The 19,192-nt window shown below is 53.9% G+C and overlaps 1 protein-coding gene across 2 annotated transcripts in view; it reads left to right on the forward strand.

Annotated features, from left to right (window-relative positions):
* Positions 1-19,192, forward strand: part of DPYSL3 (dihydropyrimidinase like 3) — a 42,188-nt gene that overhangs the window by 16,647 nt on the left and 6,349 nt on the right. Inside the window, exons 1-8 of one of the 2 annotated variants that reach the window (XM_064458202.1) lie at positions 434-548; positions 7,792-7,880; positions 10,217-10,401; positions 11,452-11,616; positions 11,876-11,937; positions 12,314-12,394; positions 14,489-14,557; positions 17,649-17,769. In XM_064458202.1, the coding sequence (XP_064314272.1) occupies positions 510-548; positions 7,792-7,880; positions 10,217-10,401; positions 11,452-11,616; positions 11,876-11,937; positions 12,314-12,394; positions 14,489-14,557; positions 17,649-17,769 (811 nt within the window). In that variant the 5' untranslated portion in view covers positions 434-509. Of the gene's footprint in view, positions 1-433; positions 549-7,791; positions 7,881-10,216; positions 10,402-11,451; positions 11,617-11,875; positions 11,938-12,313; positions 12,395-14,488; positions 14,558-17,648; positions 17,770-19,192 lie in introns of those variants that run through there. The other variant, XM_064458203.1, reaches the window with a different exon arrangement.

Consider the following 19,192-nt stretch of genomic DNA (forward strand, 5'->3'; position numbering starts at 1 on the left):
ATAGCCGGTGCACCGGGAGCGGTGCCCAGAGCCCGGTGCCCATAGCCGGTGCACCGGGAGCGGTGCCCAGAGCCCGGTGCCCCACAGCCGGTGCACCGGGAGTGGTGCCCAGAGCCCGGTGCCCCAAGCCAGTGCACGGGGAGCGGTGCCCAGAGCCCGGTGCCCCAAGCCGGTGCACCGGGAGCGGTGCCCAGAGCCCGGTGCCCATAGCCGGTGCACCGGGAGCGGTGCCCAGAGCCCGGTGCCCATAGCCGGTGCACCGGGAGCGGTGCCCGGAGCCCGGTGCCCCCACAGCCGGTGCACCGGGAGCGGTGCTGCTCGGAGCCCGGTGCCCCACACCCGGGGCGCGGTGCCCGGTCGCGGGGCGCCCCCTGGCGGCGGCGGGCGGCGCCGGGGGCGGGGCGGGGCGGGGCGGGGCGGGCGGCCGTCCCCGGTGGCGGCTGGCACGGCGGGCTCGGGCTCGCCTTTGTGCGGAGGGCAGCGCAGGTGGCGGCGGGCCGGGCGGCGCCATGTCGTACCAGGGCAAGAAGAACATCCCGCGCATCACGGTGGGTGCTGCGGGCGGGGCGGGGCGGGGCGGGGCGGGGCGGCCCCGCCGGTGCCGAGCGGGTGGGTGCCGCGGCCGCGGACCGCGGGGCGGGCGGCGGTGCCCGGCAAGCACGGTGCCGGTGCCCGGCGCTGCGGGCCGGACCGGGGCGGCGGCGGCGGCGGCGACGCGCAGACAAAGAGCCGCGGCCCGACCCGGCCCTCCGCCCGCACAGGTGTCCCGGCTCCGCCGGACGCCCCCGGCTGGGCAGAGCCGCGGCCCGGCGGGCTCAGTCCTGGCTGGAGCTGCTGCGGCGGCCGGTGCCCGGCGGCACCCGCTCCCCGGCACTGCCCGCGTCCCCGCTGGAGCAGCCGGGTCGCCTCCCGCAGAGCCGGGCGGGCGCGGTGACCCGCCGGGGCGCACACCGGCTCGGTAAGCCCCGGGCGCCGGCGGGCTCCCCTCCGAGCGGCTCCCGCCGCCGCCCCACCTGCCCGTGCGGCGGCGGCCGTTCCCGGGGCGCGGCGGGGCCGGGGCGCGGGTCCCCGCTCCCGCTGGCCCGGAGCACGGCCCGCAGGGCGTTGGGCGCTCGGGGCCGCCCGCTCCGTCCCGCACCGTTCGCCCGTGCTGCCGCATCAGGTGCGGCCGTCCCCGGCTGGCGCAGCAGCGCACGGACCGCACCTCGGCCGGTGCGGCACAGCCGTGCCACCGCTCCGAGAAGCAGCAGCCGGGCAGACTCGCTTCCTTTGAAGGTGCAGGGAGCCCCGCTCGCCGGGGTCCCACCGATGCCTCTCTGTGCTGACCCCTCTTCGGGGCTTTCATGCTCTGATGCAGCTTGCGCCTTCCTCTGCCGGGTGCGGCTGCTTTCCCCGGGCCCTCCCGAGAGGCGGCTTCGTGGGGCTTTCTTCTGGGAAGGCAGTCAGGTCTTTCATCTTGTTGATGGCTTTCCACTGGCTTCCTATAGCTCTTGGTTTTCCCCCTGAGGAGAGCTTCGGCCCCTTGAAGAAAAAGGAAAAACAAAGCACTTGAGCTTCATTATTCTTTTTAATGTACAGATGTGAACAGAATGCTCCCAGAGAAGCACAAAGGTCGTTAACCGCTGTAAAGAGAAATTCCTTTGTCAACCCAGATTCAGTTGCTTCAATAAGCAATATTACAGCTTTACACATCTTGCCTTTTCTGTATCCTTAGACCGCCATGGTGACAACAACATTACTGCTGCAGATGGGGTTTCTCCCATTCCCTGGGGCTTTTTCTACAAGGACCTTTGTGGTACACTTCACTGATATGCAGGGCTTGTTCCTGCTCCTCTGGGATCCAGCAGGAACTTTCTCACCTCAGTGGTAATAAAATGTCACAAGTTGCTTTATTTCTCCCTATTAAATCCTTTTCTCAGCCTGCTGAAGCTGAAAATGCTGTGGGTGAATGGTGTCTGCGTAGCTGGTGGTACAGGTAGCTTTCTCCTCTGACTTCTGCAGCTTGGTGACAGCCCTCCAGGACTCACTTGCCCTGTTCTGCAGCATCATCGTGTCCTGGCTGGGGTGGAGGAGATTGCTTTGGAATGCTGGTTGAATGACCAGTACGTCCTGAACCCATGCTTTGAGGCCCAAGGGGAGCAGTGAAGCAAGGCCAGGTGTTGGGTGGTCGTCTCTCTTTTAATGGAATGGCAGAAAGAAAACCTCAGCTATGGTGTGTCCCCTGGAACAAAGCCTCTTCTGTCCCTTTCTGCAGATTGTGGTACCCCCAGGCATTGTTTTGATTGTTTATCCCTCCTTCCTAGATTTCTACCCCAGAAGCTGTTCTTGCATGTCAGGACACATAGTGACTTCTGGGGATGGCAGATTGTCAGCTAAGCTGCGCTTGCTGGTAGAGAGATTTTTGGAACTGTGTTGTGCCATTAGGATGTAAGATATCTCAGAGACCTTTAAAGCATCTAAAGCATCACAGCTGGTGGGAGGTCTGGAATATGAGAGTGTACAGAGAATTGTAGGAGCCGCCTGCTGCTGGCTGGTAACTCACCTATAGATCGCAAAGCTAATAGCACTGAAGCAATGAAGGGAGTGGTGCCTTCCTTGCTTCTGTCACCCAAGCGATAGGCAGGTTTGGCTTTTGTGAAGGATGTATTGGAAATGCGAGTATTTTTGTTTCCTGACAGCTATTGGTTGAACTGTCTAGTGTGATTCTGGAGATGCACAAACGCTCCCTCCTGGTTCCTCTCGTACTCAACAGTGCTGCAGTCAGAATTTGTAGTTAGTTTCTGACGATTACATCTGAAAAACCATAGTTTGCGTGTTGTATCTGTTTGCAGCAGTTTCTGGTCTTTTCTAGGAAAGTCATTTTCGTGGAGAAGCCAGGAGCATGAGTGAGGGGCGCGTGCATTCGTGCGACATAAATTGCTGTGGGAATTGTTCCCAGCGGGAGTTGGAAAAGCCTGGTCAAAAGCTACGTGTGACAGCGTTACAGGCAAGACTGTAGCCATTGAAGGAAGATTGGGAACTATGGGCATATCTGTTGGTTGTGATGTGGAAAGAACGGGGGGAGGGGAGGTAAACTGAGTCTTTTGGCTTTCTCAGTGATTGCTTCATCAGCTTGGTATGGAAGTGATGCTCTTCACTGTGCCTTAGGCTGTGCCCAGTGCACGAGAGACCAGTAAACATAGTATTACTTTCCAGATGTGTGCTGATGCTGGGATGCCCAGCTCAGGACAACAGTCATTTCAGACCTTGTATGTCTATTGAGAGACTTTTTATTAGTTCCTTTTCTTTGGTTGTTTGCAGATACAATCAAAATACTTCCCCTCCTGCTGTCCACAGTATGTTTTCCTATCCCTGCAGAAAGAGAGGTGGAAGACTAAAGTGGTGAAATGTCTTGCCCTGGTTTCACAAGATAACTGCTCACCGAGCTGTTGGTTGAATCAGAATCACCCAGTCTTTGTGCTTTGGTCACAAAAACCTTTCCTGTCTCAGGCAGACTGGAGTTCCCGTATTTTCCTTGGTGTGAGCCACGCCCACCCCACTCCAGCACCCTGTCACAGCCCATGAGCACCATTTCTGTGATGTCTCCGGCACTTCTGAAAACAATGAGGTCTGCATGGGGGTGGCCAGTACGTTGTATCAGGTGCAAGTGGGGAGAAGAGCCTCAGTTACTGACTAGACAGGTTTTGGTAAACTGGCAGCTGTCAGTATGGCATTTCTTACCATGCCCACAGACCGTGGGAAATCACGGTGTGTAACTGGTGGCTGGCTGTCTATCCCTGCGGTTCCAGCCCCAGGTTTTTTCCATGCTGTCGTGGGGCACGTTAGTAAGGAGGAGACATCCAGCTACTGATGAAACACCATTGCAATTAGTGTCTCTTCTTTTACAAGGGAAAGAGCAGTAAAGCCATACACCTGCCTCCATGCTACCCTAATTATGCCCTTGTGCTTTGTAAGTAAGGTGAGCACTATTCTTGGCTGGATTCAGCAGCCTTCTGCAAGCTGCTGCCTCCCTTTCATTGTGTAGCATCACACTGAGGTATGTTAAGAGACCCCCTGATATTTTGGGATGTCAAATGACGAGATGATGCTTAAGAGCATCAGGAGCAGCATATGGGCATGGGGGAATGGGTAATGGCTTTGAAAGCTTGATCCCAAATGCCAACAGGTGGAGAGACGGGGAACATTCAGCAAAAGGCTTCCCAGCAGGACAGGGGTGTTGGGCGCTGGTTTTGGCAGAGCTGAGCTGGAAGGATGCCTTGTGGGGCAGCACCTGTGCCTGCAGTAATGGATGCTCACTTAAGGTACCCCACCTGCAACAAACGGGCTGTCGCTGGCTGTGTGGAGACCTGTTGAGACACAGTCAGCAGCGGAGATCGGGCCGGCAAGCCTGACAGGTCTGTGCCAGCCGTCGGGTGGTGCAGCCGCAGCCCGCGCGACACCCATCACTCGCGCTGCCGTTCGGCGTGCCAGGCCCTCTGCGCAGAGGCCGGACCCTGCCTGCCCGCAGCCAGGCGCTGAGCTGGGCAGCTGGGGTGGCTGGGGTTTGGGCCCGGGGCACGCTCACCCAGCCCCACGGCGCTTCTGGGGCCGGGAGGAAAGGTGCTCCCTGCGGTGCCTCCGCAGCCCTGGTGCGGAGGGTTTTTGTGTCTGCTAACAATGGCTGATGACACAGCCTGACACTGGCTGGCGGGGAGACGTGGTGGGTGTGGAGAGCGCAAATGAGCCCTGGCAGGGGGAACAGTGCGTTTATTGTAATCTGAGGCTGCTCTGGCAGCGTGTGCTGCAGAAGCCTGTCTATTATAAAGTCAGACTTGTTTCATCGGAACTGCTTAATTCTCTTCCTTTCTTGTTCCTCTGCCTCATAACGTCTGGGTGCACTCCTGAACGATGCCAGAGCCTGTAGGTGCGGTGTCATTTTGATTTTACTTATTTATTATATTTTTTCCTCATAGTCGGTGGGTAGGTGCCGATGCAGCCCTTCTCTCTCCTGCGGGCACGGGGGGTGTCTGGTAGCTGGGCTTGGGGCAGGCCCTGAGGCAGCACCCGATCCCCTGAATGAATGCCTTGTTCGTGCTCCAGCCATCATGGACCTCGCAATTTTGTGTACTAACAGAGTGAGCACTGAGCAGCCCTTTAGGTCTGCCACAGAATGACCGTTTGTGTTTGTGGGCAGGCATATTTTCTGAATTCATATTAACATTTTATTCAGTAATTGTCAAGTGCTGCAGCCTCCGACCCGCCATGCTGCCTATGCCTGTCTCCCTTTGCTTTCTCTTGTCTGATGTGCAAGGAGAGGCAGGCCAGCGTCTGTATGCTGGCACACCTGCACTATAGTGAGAATGAATTCCAGGGCCTTTGGGAAAGCAAGTTGGAGAGGTTTAAAGGGTATGGGCAGGACAAAAAAAACCCGAGGCCCGGTAGTGTTATTTGATCTGGCAGGTAGACTTTTTTTTTCCTCATTGTGCAGGCTAAGTAAAGCCGAGGAGGATCTGCCAGGGCATAGGGGACTGAGTATGTGGGAGAAACTCTATGTACAGGTGACTGAAATATAACACAAGAATCTTCTTCCCTGTGTTTCTAACCCTGGCACTCATTCTTCCATAGCTGATAGCTGATACCTGGTACTGCTGCTGGGTAGTTTCTATCTGCACTCCTTGTAGTGTTACTTAAATACTCATCGTTTGCATCCATGGGGACCACAGCTCAGCTGCTTGACCTCTGTGACTGACAGGCTATAAGCAACTGTCTGTGGTCACACTTCACTCTTTCAGGAGTTTTTGAACTTAAAATTACAGTCTTGTTAGTGAGACGACAATTGGATAGACACAGAAGGAAAGACAAGCACCCTATGCCATGGGAGGAGGAGAATCAGTGGCTCGTCAACAGCACCTGTTTGTGCTCGGGGTCATCAGCCCCAAAGCCAAGCATCGCCTGGTGCGTGCCCGTCAGGGAGAGATGCAGTGCATGGCAGAGAGCTGGCACAAGGACCCGGGGCTCCCGGGCCATCACGCACCTGGCTCTCCTCCTGCATCCCCTCTCCTGAGGAAGAGAGCTGCAAGTGAGACATGGTAATGCCCCCGGGTCGCTCGGCAAGGTCGCTAACTTGGTGTGCTGGTTGAGATCTGTTAAAGCGAGCTGTTTAAAGAAGCTGAGCGGGGAGATCTGTGACCAGCAATGCGCCCTTGCTTCCAGACCCCGCCCTTGGATGGCAGAGTTCTGCTAGACCTCTGTGCCGATGCGTTAGCTTAGGTCGGGGGAGAAGGGGAGCTGACGCGGGGTCTGCTTGTCAGGGAGGATGGTGGGTGGGACGGGAATGGGGGAACAACTCGGCCATGCGCTTTTCCTGGTGGGAGGTGAGGCTCCTGATCAGCGTTAAGCTGCGCTGGGCGGGGAAGGTAAATCCCTTTTGCTGGTCATCAGTGCAGCCGTGGGAAAGCCTTTGCCTGGGAAGCGAGGAGAGACCGTGGCTCTTCCCCCTGTACCAGCGCTGAGCTGCAGCTGGGGTGGAGAGTGCTGCGCATTCTGATCCTTTCCCCACCCAGTTTCTTTGTCTCGACTGAGCCTGGATGAGATTGCCGTAAAAACGCACACCGGTCTCGGGGCTTTGGCTGTTGCGTGCTGCAGGGACATGGCGCGGGGCGGGGATTCTCTCGCAGCCTTCTGTTGCCAGGGAGGAAGCTACAAATTACCACCACTGTGGTGATGCTTCCAGAAATCACCCCAGGGGTGGCAGATGAAGAACAAACGCAGTTCCCTGTAGAGGAATTAATTGTGCGAGAGCCTCACAGGGTGAGGCTGGCGTGTGAGCCCTGCTGAAGGCTTCAGTCAGCCGTGGTCTGGGCTCAGACTGTGGAAGGGGATGTACTCACCTGCCAAAACATGCTGGGGGGAGCAGAGAGGAAAGTAAGGGGAGCTTGAGAGCTGGAGGGTTGTTGGAGGCATTTTAAGCAATCAGGAAGACTGCATGTTCCTGGAACAGCACAGTCAGCTTAAGTCACCCGAATACATGGTAGCCATGTGTGAGATCAGGCTGTTTGCCCCTGTACTGCCCACAGCTGGTGTTCGGTCTTGTGCAGGCGGAGGTAGAAGAGCAGGACCTCAGCCCTCCCAGTTCCTCAGGGCAGGGTCTGTTCCCCACAGGACAGTGTCCGTTCTCTCCCATCAGTGCATGCTGGGTTGCCCAGGTCCAAAGGCATGAACACAGGAAGAGTGTAAGAGCATTCTGGTCTGGGTGCTCCTGCACGGTCAGGCTGCGCTCCTTCGGAGGAGGCTGCTGGCCACTTAGGTTAGTAGAAAGGACAATGGAGGAGGTGGTAAATGATGAGACGGGAACACAGTTCAGTGCCTCCTGGGTTTTGTGTAGACCTGTGATGTTGTGGAACACCTCAGAAGGATCACCCTGAGCATTGTAGGGGAGGGACAGGTTCCAACAGCAGATGCATCGTCTTCAGGGCTGCCTGTAGATAATGATCTGATGTAGGAAGCTTTTGACTTCTATCTCTGTGTTTTATGGAAGCGTATAGCTGTGTCCCCAGTGACTCTTCTTTGTGCCTTGGTGGTGTTCCTGGCAGTACCTGCTCCATTCAGAAACAGCCCTAGGAGTACGGGTTTTTGTGAATCCTTGCTTTTGCCCTGTTGTTTCAAGTGTTGTTCCAGATGTGAACTTTCTGCATCGGCTGTTGGGGTGAGCTGTCCGATGCAGCAAGAGAGCACCTGAGAAGGGCACTGTACTGGCTGCTGAGAAGTGCGTGTTGCCTGCCACTGACAACCGCTGTGTTCTTCCCTTTGCAGAGTGATCGTCTCCTTATTAAAGGAGGAAGAATAGTCAACGATGACCAGTCATTCTATGCTGACATTTACATGGAGGATGGCCTCATAAAGTAAGTATGGGACTTCTATAGCATGTTATCTCCACCTCCCTTTAAATCAGCTTCAGACTGGACCGTTATTGGCTTTTTGTGTCCAACTTGCCAGCCAGTAAAACTCGATAGCCTGCTCTGGTTAGAGGCTCAGCTCTCTGCAGTGTGTGTGAGCATGTATGGGATTGCCTGATGTGTTTATGTAGTAACTCCAGTGACCCAAGTGCAGTCAGGCTGGTGACTTGGTGACTTAGCATCCATTGTACAACAATGCTATACCTAACTGCACAAGGAACAAGATTTATCGTTGACTCCTGTTTTGCCCTGTGTTAACAGTATGAGTAGGAATGACCCCACACAAGATCCCATTTGTCAGCGCTAGCAAGGACAGCGCTGTGCTGCAGGTCATCTGCATCTTCGAGATTTTCAGGAATTGCAGGCAAACCTCCGGATCCCTCCAGCTTCATGTGTGTTTCAGAGGTGCAGTAATAAGTCCATTGTTTAAAGGTTCAAACATGGCAAATGTATTCCGTTGGAACCAGCCCCAAGCTGGGTGAGTTGAAAGAACTGTGATAGTTTATAGCAGAGGGACTTGAAAAGGCATTGCATGCTCTATGGTAAGAAGAAAACATCCAGCCTTCCCAGGATGGTATATTTAAAAAAATCAGCAGCAGAGAAACACTTCAAGAAGTGGAACTGTATTTTTATGAGGCTGTTTTTAGCTGGTGGACAAGAACATTTGTGACTGACTGGAACTTGTACCCAGGCAGGGATCAGAGCCAGCTTCAGGTCTTGCTATGGCACAGACTTTCTGGGTATCCTTGGGCAAATCACTTAGCCTCATCTGCAGCCTGGAGGTCACAGACTTTCATTGCCTTGGAAGTGAAATGCTCTCACAAGTGAATTCTGGTAAGAATATAGTGAGCAGTTTAAATCCTTCGGTGATGGATTCATCTCAATAAAAGCAATGGAAAGAGCTGCTGGTTTATGGCTGTGAGGACACTGGAGTGAGCAGTTCTGTCCACAGAACTTTTGTTATTCTAAGGGGAAAAAAACCTGCAAAGTGACTAAGGAATTTGCTCCTCATCTACCTCCCCAGTGAGTTAAGGAAATCAGATGTTTTCCACTAAAACCAACTTGTCTTTTATCTTGATTTATCAGGGAAGACTGAGGAAGGCTTGATGAAAATAGGATTTCTGAGAGAAGAGATTTGAAGGCTGAGTGCTACATATGGACAGATAAAGGGATTGAGGGGGTGGGGGGCTGAGTGAAGGGAGTCCTAAGGTGCAGGTGACCCGGCCTGCAGGAGGGCTTGGTGTCTATAGGGAGGAGAATGTCATGTGCTAGAACAGCACAAAATGCAGAGGACTATAATGATATTTTAGGTTACGAGTAGGTATATGTGGAACTTCTTAGGTTTCCTGTTTTCAGAAGATATTTTTAGGTACTTGGGATTTTAGCTGCCTGCACTAACTACAGTGTGGCCCTGCTGATAGCAGTGATGTCCTTCGGGTCATGAAGGAGACAACGTGAGAGGGGAGGCCCTGGGGAGGGGAGGACTCTGCGCTCCTTGGGAAGAGAGTGACCCCAGTGCTTCGAGGCCCTGCTGCAGGCGCAGCAGCCAGCCGTGCACCTGCACAAATGCTGTGCACCTTGCGGGCTCCTCCCCGGCTCCCCGGAGGGGTCCCCCTTTACCCTCGGGACTTTTTGCTGTGGGCAGCATTGCAAGTCCCTGATGAGCCCTGAGCTGGCCTAGCAGCTGTGGCATTACGCTGGGAAATCATCTTTCTCTGTAAGTAAGTCTCAGACTTGAGCCTTACTTAAGGTGGGCAGAAGGACTGGGGAGAAGAGAGATTAGGGGTGCAGCTTACTGGAAGTAGGGCTGGTGTCGGGTTTTGTGGGCATGCACCCAGGGTGAACAGGTAGGACTGCTCTGCTGGGAATGCTTGCAGGATCCTGACTCATGAGTCTGTGGGGTATGAAGTGTCCTAGGCAGATTCTTATCCTAGACTGCAGAGATCTGCATGCCTATTAGGCCATGCTCCCCAGATACCCCGACCCAGTGCCTGCCCCAGACAGCAGGTGCCATCATCGACACCTCTAGAGCAGTCAGACAGATGGCAGCCGCGCCTGGACTATGCAAATTGTAGGTTTAAGCAAGCTGGTCAGTCCTGGATTTTGATGCAGAGTGAGGTGGTTTCTCTCTGCAGGCTCCTGCAAGCCCAGTGGGAAGGAGCGGGGCATTTCTGCCAGTGGGAGGAGTTGATCTGGCTGCTTCCTAGGTGAACTGTTCATTGATTATGTTGTGGTTGGTTTTTACTTGTGTGTGGCTCACCATCTTGGCATGATCTCATCAGGCAGATTGGAGACAATCTGATTGTCCCTGGAGGGGTCAAAACCATAGAAGCCAATGGGAAGATGGTGATCCCTGGAGGAATTGATGTCCACACTCACCTGCAGATGCCATACAAGGGGATGACAGCTGTGGATGATTTCTTCCAAGGGACAAAAGCAGCCCTGGCTGGTGGAACCACCATGATCAGTGAGTGCAACCGGCAGGTCCAGTATGTGACAGCACCCAGCACTCTTGGAACGTTGCCCGGTTATTTCTTTTTCTCTTTGCTTTTCTCAGCCTTCTTTGCTTTAAAGGCCCATGACAGTGTACTCATCTTTTCTGTGATTTCTGTCAATGCAGTCTAGAGAGTGAGGAGTGGGATAAATCTTTGGGATCCTCAGTAATACTGAAATGGTGGGACAGGAGATTTGCATAGGACCCTTTGCCCTTGCAGATCCTGTGTTCTGCAGCGCTTCATTGTCTGTAGCCACTGGTGCCCCCGGGACCCTCAAAAAGGAACAATGGTATAACTTTTTTCCCCCCATTAAATAAAAATAGGGCAGCATAATGCTCAGATGACTCTGAGCAGAGGAACAGAGAAATGTCCTGGCATCCCACACTGCTCAGAAATAAACAGCGCTAACAAAAAAGGAAAGGGAATTCTGAGGTCCTTCCCTGGAGAAGGGCATGGCTATGCACTGGTTTGACGTCCAGGTTTTACTGCTGTGCAGCGGTCACAGCTGGGTGCGCTGCAGGGTTTCTTGGGACGCAGGAGCGACGGTTGATCCTTCCAGTAAAGGACTGGGTTTCTTTCCATCCCCCTCCCCTACTGGTTCTTGTTTCCCTGGGCCAAAAAAATAAGTTGTATGAAATGGACTGTGGCAGGGCATGGGGATTACATGGTGGGCAATAAAAGGTGCATTAGAGTTGCCGCATGGGAGGAGGCTGTGTGTTAGTAGGGTGGAAGTGGGGGTGAGGAAGGACAAGGCCCTTCAGCTTTCAGCTGACTTCTCAGCAGAAGCCTGTAAAAGCCCCTGGTCCCGTGCCAAAGGCCATTAAGCAAAGGCTCTGTGTGCCTCCCTGCTGATAAATGCATGTAGAGGAGCCCAGGCATGCCGTGGAGGTGATGGGGACCTCTTCAGAGCTGCCTGAAGCTGCTGAGGAGGCGAGCCCGGGATCGGGGGGACGGCCGGCTGCAGTGGGGTGGCCCACGCAGGGACCCCTTGCCCACCCGTTGCCCCCGCTGTGTCTCTGCAGTGGACCACGTGGTGCCAGACCCCGAGTCCAGCCTGGTGGAGGCGTTGGAGCGGTGGCGGGAGTGGGCCGACGGGAAGGCGTGCTGCGACTACGCGCTGCACGTGGACATCCCCCGCTGGAGCGACCGCGTCCGGCAGGAGCTGCACACCATGGTCCAAGAGAAAGGTCTGCTGCCCACTGCTCCCTGCGTCAGGCGCGTCCCTCGCCGTGGGGGTGGTCCCAGGGGACGGGGGGCAGGGGGTGACTATGCTGTTGTCTGTCCTCTCACTGCCGAGTGCCCGTGGGATCCTGCACGGCCGTGAGCGGGAGTTGTGCCCTGTGGGTGAGGTGGCGGGAAGGCAGCCCAGAGCTGGCAGCCTGACTGGGGCCGTCTGGGAGGGAGAGCCCCCAGCTCACCCCTCTCTCCTCTCTGCTCTGCCCCTAGGAGTTAACTCCTTCATGGTGTACATGGCCTACAAGGATTTGTACCAGATGTCCAACACGGAGGTGAGACCCCCTTTGCCGCCTTGGCTGTGTTGATGCGAGGGGCAGCAGGGAGGGCGGCAGCCACGCTGGGCGCAGGGAGGCCAGGGCGGCGGGCAGGCCACCGCGCCTGCTCGGGCCCCGCAGCTCCTTCTCGCTGCCTTCGCTCTCCCGGAGGGCTGCCGCTGGGCTGCGGGCATGGTGTGTCAGCCGCCGGCCGGCCAGGCTCCCGCGCTGCCCATGGAGGCAGAGGTCTGGTGTGGAGATCACCGAGAGCACCCGCCGGCAGCCGCGGCGCTGCCAGGGCCTCCGGGTGAAGGGCCGTGCAGGGCGCCGAGGCTGCGCGCAGGCTAGGGCAGTCTCTCTGCTCGGTAATCATCTTTTCTCGTCTCTGTTTTAGCTGTATGAGATATTCAGCTGCCTGGCAGAGCTGGGTGCCATAGCGCAAGTTCATGCTGAGAACGGGGATATAATTGCACAGGTAACTACTCCTTTGGTATGCGGGGCTCTGAAAGCCCATCCCAGGCAGATTTGGTGTGGGCATTAGCAAAATGACTCTAAAGCTGCATGGATGTCTTTTGAAAGGTGATATCTCTGCTGCTCAGCAGCCATATCAAATTTACCAAGATTTTCTGCTGTGAATATGTGGTGCATAAGCTAATCTGAAACAGTGAATTAGTAATTATCTAAATGGAAGAGAGTGGGCAGTCAAGTGTGGTATGTTCAGTCCAACCACAGCTCTTTTTCAGTCTGGAGAGACAGAGACCTTTGCCTTGCACGTAATCAACTAAGAGAGTTAAAGTGTATTCGAAAGTGCTGCGGCAAGAGAGGAATTTTCTCCCTGCTGTAAGCAAGCAGCTGGCTAATGGAGCTGGATTTGCAAGGGAGTTGTTATGAGGGATGTGGTTTGCTGTTCGAGTGGGTAGGCTCTGTTGGCCCACTGGGTGGTAATTGGTGCTGGATCAAAGTCCAAATGTTTTGATTTTCATGAAGACAGAGAAGACATTGCTCAGTTATGCTCTGCAATTACTTGTTTTTTCCTGTCTCTCTTATTCTTGGGAGTTGAAGGAGTGTGAACTGAGAGGTCATTCTTTGAACATCCTCTCAGACTACAAGAATCAATTTTCTTTGGACTTTTTAGAGGTGCAGTGCACAATTGGGTGGCTCTTTTCCACAAAAACAAAGAGTGGTCAAAGGAGGTGTCTTGGCTAGAGTGTATCTCCACTTCAGCACCAGTCTAACCACAAAATGGCCCAAACCTATTAGTTGGTAGCACTTCACAGCCCTGGGGATTGCTTCTTTCTGTCTGAAACATCACAGGCTGGTTAGCACAGAGACATGATGCTTGTGGTGGCTCCCAGGAAGAAAGCAGAGGATTTGCCCTCTCCATTCCCCATTTCAGTCTGTTTTAATTTCAGTGGTCCTGGCAACTGTGTTTTGCCAGAGTTTGGTCAACATAGGTGAGGAGGTTGCAGGGGAAGAAATGTAATGCACAGACTGAACAGAAATAGGATGTGAGCAGAGTTCCAGGCTTCAGACTGACATGCTGTGGCTGGTGGGAGAGTGCTTCATGGTGGATGAAGAGCAAGAAGTGAGAAGAGTACTGTCAAATCTTTGCTTGGCACTTTCACTGTAGCAGAGGTGTCAGAGGAGGTGACACGCAGCACTTACCTGCTGTGCAGCCTCATCCTTTTGTGCCCTCCTCCAGCATCTGTGAACACATCTGTTATTGTTGCTGGAGGTACACAGTCCTGACGCAGATGGGTGGTATTATTTAATGCCATAATGTGCTCAGTATTCTACGAGACACAAGAAAAAGTGCGCACACACACACAAAGATCCCCGAGTGCCTTGGTCAGGTCTGGGCAGACCGTCCCCCTGCATGTTTCCTTTGACCCCTGTCAAAGGGAGGTGTTTGAAATGAGGGAATACGAGAGAAATCTCTAGGGTACATATAGGAGATAGGCAGGCCAGCGCACGTGGCATGCCCACATGATTATCCATGGTCCTTATTTATAACCGCAAAATAACTTGGTATACTGTTAATACGGGAACCAACACCTCACACCACCATCTACCATAGAAGTTGATATAGGACAGGATTTGCACTTGCTGATATCCAAATGATTAAACAGCACTGGGGACCCAGGAATAACCTTGGGAGGATAATTTTTTTATTGGGTGTAATGATTGTTTTCTCAATAGTTTCTACTCAGACTATTGCTTTTCAAAAGGGGAACCAGGGAAGGACCTTGGAAAGGGACTGTAAACATCAAGTGTTGTTCTTTGAGCTGGGGAGTTTTGTACCTTTTTTCCCTCCACACTGTGCTTGTTTCATCAGGGGTTTCGGTCAGTGTCTGTGCTCCCTCCAAGCACTCCTGTTTCCCCATTTCTCCCTCTTTCTTTCTCAAACCCCTTGAGGGTGCAGCAGCTTCTCGCTGTGCACGATGGTCCCACAGGACATGGGGTGGTGGCAGTCTTGAGGGAAGGGCTCGACACAGGAGGGATCTGCTTTTCTGTGTGGTTGATAGTTCCACAGTCTTGTAACATCCCTCTGGTTTTTTTGATGTCCTAGGAACAAACCAGGATGTTGGAGATGGGAATAACTGGCCCCGAGGGCCACGTGTTGAGCAGACCTGAGGAGGTAAGATGCAGAGGACGGTACCAGCCTTGCTGCGCTGAAGAGCTTTCCTCACAAGTCACAGTAGGGCTTAGCGTATTTAGGGGGTCAGGCAAGAATTGGGGTGGGGTCAGGGGGGTTGTGCATGCATCTATGGGTATCCATTTACACAGGCAATGCTATCTTGTTCATCACCAGCTCAGGAGAGAGCGAGGTTTGTGACAAACATTTTTCAGTCTTGCTGAAGTCCCCTAGCAGAGACAAGGGCTTCTGAGCCTCCCAGAGATTAATCAATCATCAAGAAGATCTGTATGGCTGTAGCAACATTTGGGGCTTGTTTGGGGGCATTTGTCTTGTATAGGGAACTCCATGGGTGTAAAAGGCCAGAGGAAAATCAGATGGTGAGTTTTAGTTCCTCTGAAAATTCACTGTTAGCATCTGTCCGAGTGCAGACAGATTCCAGCCTCTTCCTGCCTAATCTCTGCTTAGGGTCTGAAGTGTGCTTCAAAACCAGATGGATAAAGCCATTGGTGGAAGGAGTGGGAGGGAAGGAGAGGGGGAATTTCCTGCTTACAAATCAGTGTCAAGACACTAATTAGATTACTTCTAATTTTAGCTCTCAGGGTATTTTTCTGTTTGGTCCATTAATCTGAGTTGAGTCTAATTTTAGATAGGTTTTCTTGAGATAGCTCCATGCTGAGAGGTGCTTTTAACTTTCCACAGCATGTCAAAGAAGAAAACAATAGGAATTTTGTACGATAGCAAAGCCAAGCAGGGGAGCACAGGGACAGATTTGTACTTCAGGGTCTGCTGGAATTAAAATCAGTTGGCTTAAACTGCAAGTGTAAGCAGTTAACTGTGTTATGAGTGGTAGCAACATACATAGCCTAGTGTAATACAGTGCTTATTCTTTTTGAAGTATGAGACTGTGAAGCATTTTCCTGTACAGGGAAGAGACTTCGTGTTAAATACAGTAGATACAATACCTCTCTGCGTAAACTGCCATTTATTTTTATGGCTCTAGACCCATTGCCGCTAGTTGGCAAGCTAACCTGCAATTATGGGATGCTGTGGTTGTGCCAGGATTTCAGGACTGTCCTATTATCATAAGACAGCACTGCAGTTCCTCTCATCCAAACCCAGTAAAACATGGTTGAGTGTTGGATCTTGAAATGCCATTAAAGCATAAGTCAACTGAGAACAGTGCAAGAAGGCTCTAGATACTGTCTGTTCAGCCAAATCCAGATTTCATTGCCTTTGAAAATAAACAGTGTCCCTCTTCCAGAACATCCTCTACCTGGGAAAATGTTAGGTAGAGCACAAATGACCCTGCTACCCCACATAAAGCCTGCAGGTTGATGGCAAAGCATTGGGAGGGTGGTCCGTAGCTCCGTGGGTCTGCTCTGTCCTGGAGGGACCTCAGTGGGGATTAAAGACATGCTATTTTATCAGGTGATGGTGGTGATTTGGTAGGGCAGGTTGGTGCTGGTCTAGACTGTAACATGCTGTGAAGGGCATTCAGTGATGGCTCTGTATGCTCCTGTTCAAATGTTAAACCCTGTCAATTACTCAAGTCCATAAGTGCACTGACAAAAATATTTTCTTGTTTAAATTTCTGTTTAAGGAGTCTTTAAGCAGAAGAGAGAAGCCTCTCTTCACTGTGCAGCAAATAGCCCCGCAGAAGTGCGAGAGGTGTCTGGTGCACCTGTGTCTGGGTGCAGTGGTCTGCTTCTCCGGCTACTAGGAAAGTTAAGCTTGCACGGCCAGCAGCCTGGCCCTCAGGCAGTTACTGCATTCCCTGCAGCTGGCAGTCCCAGCCTCCCCTGGGAGCTGGCTGGTTGGTACACTGTCTTTTTAAGGCTTCTGTTTTGAACTTTCTCATGCTGAAGCTTGAAGCCAAGCTGTAGAGCAAACACTTGAAGAAACTCTGGGCTTGAGCTCAGGCTGAGCATGGGCTGATGTAATAGTCCAAAGATATCCCTGTGTTGGAAATCGACCTTCCGCTAACAGCAGGACAGTGAAACATGGGGTGGGTGTCAGCAGGCTGGGACGAGCAGCAGCTGCATCACAGGGCAGCCAGACCCTGATGCGAACAGCCTGCCAGCGCGTAGCTCATTGCACCCCAGCCGCAGGCTGGGCGACTGCTGGTTTTGGCTGGGGTGGAGTTAATTTTCTTCATTGTAGCTAGTATGGGGCTGTTTTGGATTTGTGCGGAAAACGGTGTTGATAACACAGAGATGTTTTTGTTATTGCTGAGCAGTGCTTGCACAGAGTCAAGGCCTTTTCTGCTCCGCACCCTGCCAGCGAGTGGGCTGGGGAGGGCACAAGGAGTTGGGAGGGGACATGGCTGGGACAGCTGACCCCAACTGACCCAAGAGGTGTCCCACACCATATGTCGTCATGCTCAGCATATAAACTAGGGGGAAGCAGAAGGAAGGGGGACACGTTTGGAGTGATGGCATTTGTCTTACCAAGTAACTGTAACGGTGACGGAGCCCTGCTTTCCTGGGGACAGCCGAAGAGCTGCCTGCCGGTGGGAAGGAGGGGATGAATGCCTTATTTTGCTTTGGTTGCGTGGGCAGCTTTTGCTTTACCTATTAAATTGTCTTTATCTCAACCCAGGAGTTTTCTCACTTCCACCTGTCCAATTCTCTCCCCCATCCCACCAGGGGGGAGTGAGTGGGTGGCTGTGTGGGGCTCAGTTGCCAGCTGGGGTTAAAGCATGGTGGCGATGCTCAGTTCAACCAAACACAGCCACAGGAGAGCCTGGAGCAGTGAGTGGTTTGCTGCCTGTGAGTTGTGCTGTTGGGTGTGGGCAACAGTCCCTGGGATTCTCTGGCTATCAGGAGAGCTGGAACCAGGCAGTGGAAAAAACAGCAGATGCAGCTCTGCACTGGCCCCAAGAACAGTCCCCGTCTGAGCATCATGTGGCTGTAGCCTGTGGATTGGGCCAGGCCCCAGGGAGAGTGAACCTCCCCGTCAGGTCTCCCCGATTAACCTGCCTTGGGGGAGTCGAGGGTGAGAGCGAGAGTACAGGGTGTCAGCAGCAATCCATGGTGTGCAGAGTCTGCCCACCCAGTGCTCCTCTGCAGCCATGCGCTGTTCTCTCTTCCAGCTGGAAGCAGAAGCTGTCTTCCGGGCCATCACTATTGCCAGCCAGACCAACTGTCCTCTCTACGTGACTAAAGTGATGAGCAAAAGCGCTGCTGACCTCATCTCGCAAGCCAGAAAAAAAGGTGAGCAGCAGCTGCTGCTGCACACAGCCTTGCTGTCGCTGCTGGGATCCTGGACAGCTGGGTTCAGTGGGGCCCGTGTCCTCGTGGTGGTTTTGCCAAGACCACCACTGTGCTTTGAGTGCAGTCCGGTGCTTCCCTTTCTGCTGGGGAGCAGGTAGTTCAGGGATTTGCCGGACTTGTGACGCGCACAGGGGCACTGCACCCATCCACGTGGAACCACCTCCTGTGGCCACATCGCGTAACAACGTGTGGGTCACAGGTAGGAGCAGTGCTTTAAACACCAAAGTTTGTGGCTGTGAAGGGCCCTCTGAGAAGACTCGTCTGATCCATGGGCAAGTGGTTTGAGCTGCTGCGTATAGCCCCGGCCTGCCTTTGAAGTGCCGGCCCCTTGGGTGGGTCCATTTGTCACTGGTGATGGAGCACAGGGTCTCCCCGCACGCACGTGTGCATGCCCACAGCCATATTCAGTGAGCATCTATAAACAGGTGTTGGGGGTGGGAAATGTAGAAAATGCATTTGTAGAGAGGGTCTTGGTGGAGTTGGTAACTGTGGGACGTAACGATGAGTTCTCCCAGAAGCACTCGCCCAGGCTGTAGAGCACGTTTGGAAAGAAAAGCACAATTTCTCGGTCCCCATCCTAGTTTATCAGCATGACAAGTCCTGCTCTGCAAAAAGCCCTTGGTCACAGGCCTCCTTCCCTGGCCTGTCCCTGGAGTCGGGTACCAGAAGACAAGTGAGAAACAGGAGAGGGGGACAAGCCTGCCAGCTCTTTGATGGCACGTGGTGAATATTTACAAGGGATAAAGGAGGAAGAATGCACAGGAGATGACGATGAAGGGCATTGTGAGAGGCTTGGTCATCGGCCTGGCATGGGTTCAGTGTCAGGCTACGTTGCTGTCTGCCTGCCCTGTTGCAGGCTGTTGTTTCTTATCAAATTGCCTGACGCCTGCCAGGTGTGCCTGTGCTGTCAGTCGGACATGGTTGTCGCTCCTGGGCTGAGAGTCAGCAGGATGAAGTGCCCCCACTGCAGCGTGGGGACATCAGTGCTTGCAGGAGTGACTGGGGACCTCACTTCCAAGAAGCGCGGGCAGGGCAGGCTGGGAGGCAGCCACCTGCTGGGGCGGGAGGCCCGGCTGCCAGCACCGTTTGCGTCTCTGGTGTTGTCGGGGAAGCACAGCTCTGCGGCTGTGCCTTCCCGCACCGTGCTCCCACCGGGCTTCCCGCACCAGCAGGATCTGTGCGTTGAGCAGGAGGGCCCTATGATGATGACAGGCAGGGCTCACCCCTGACACTGATGTGGGCCTTGCTGTCCTCCTGCCTGTCCCAGCACCTGAGACCCAAGCAGGCAGCGTGGGACAGCCCGACGTGGCTCTGGGTGTCCTCTGGGCGCAGCAGGCTGTTGGTGGTGCTGTGGAACAGAGAA

Source organism: Phalacrocorax carbo, chromosome 8, assembly GCF_963921805.1.
Source record: "Phalacrocorax carbo chromosome 8, bPhaCar2.1, whole genome shotgun sequence".
Taxonomy (NCBI): Eukaryota; Metazoa; Chordata; class Aves; order Suliformes; family Phalacrocoracidae; genus Phalacrocorax; species Phalacrocorax carbo.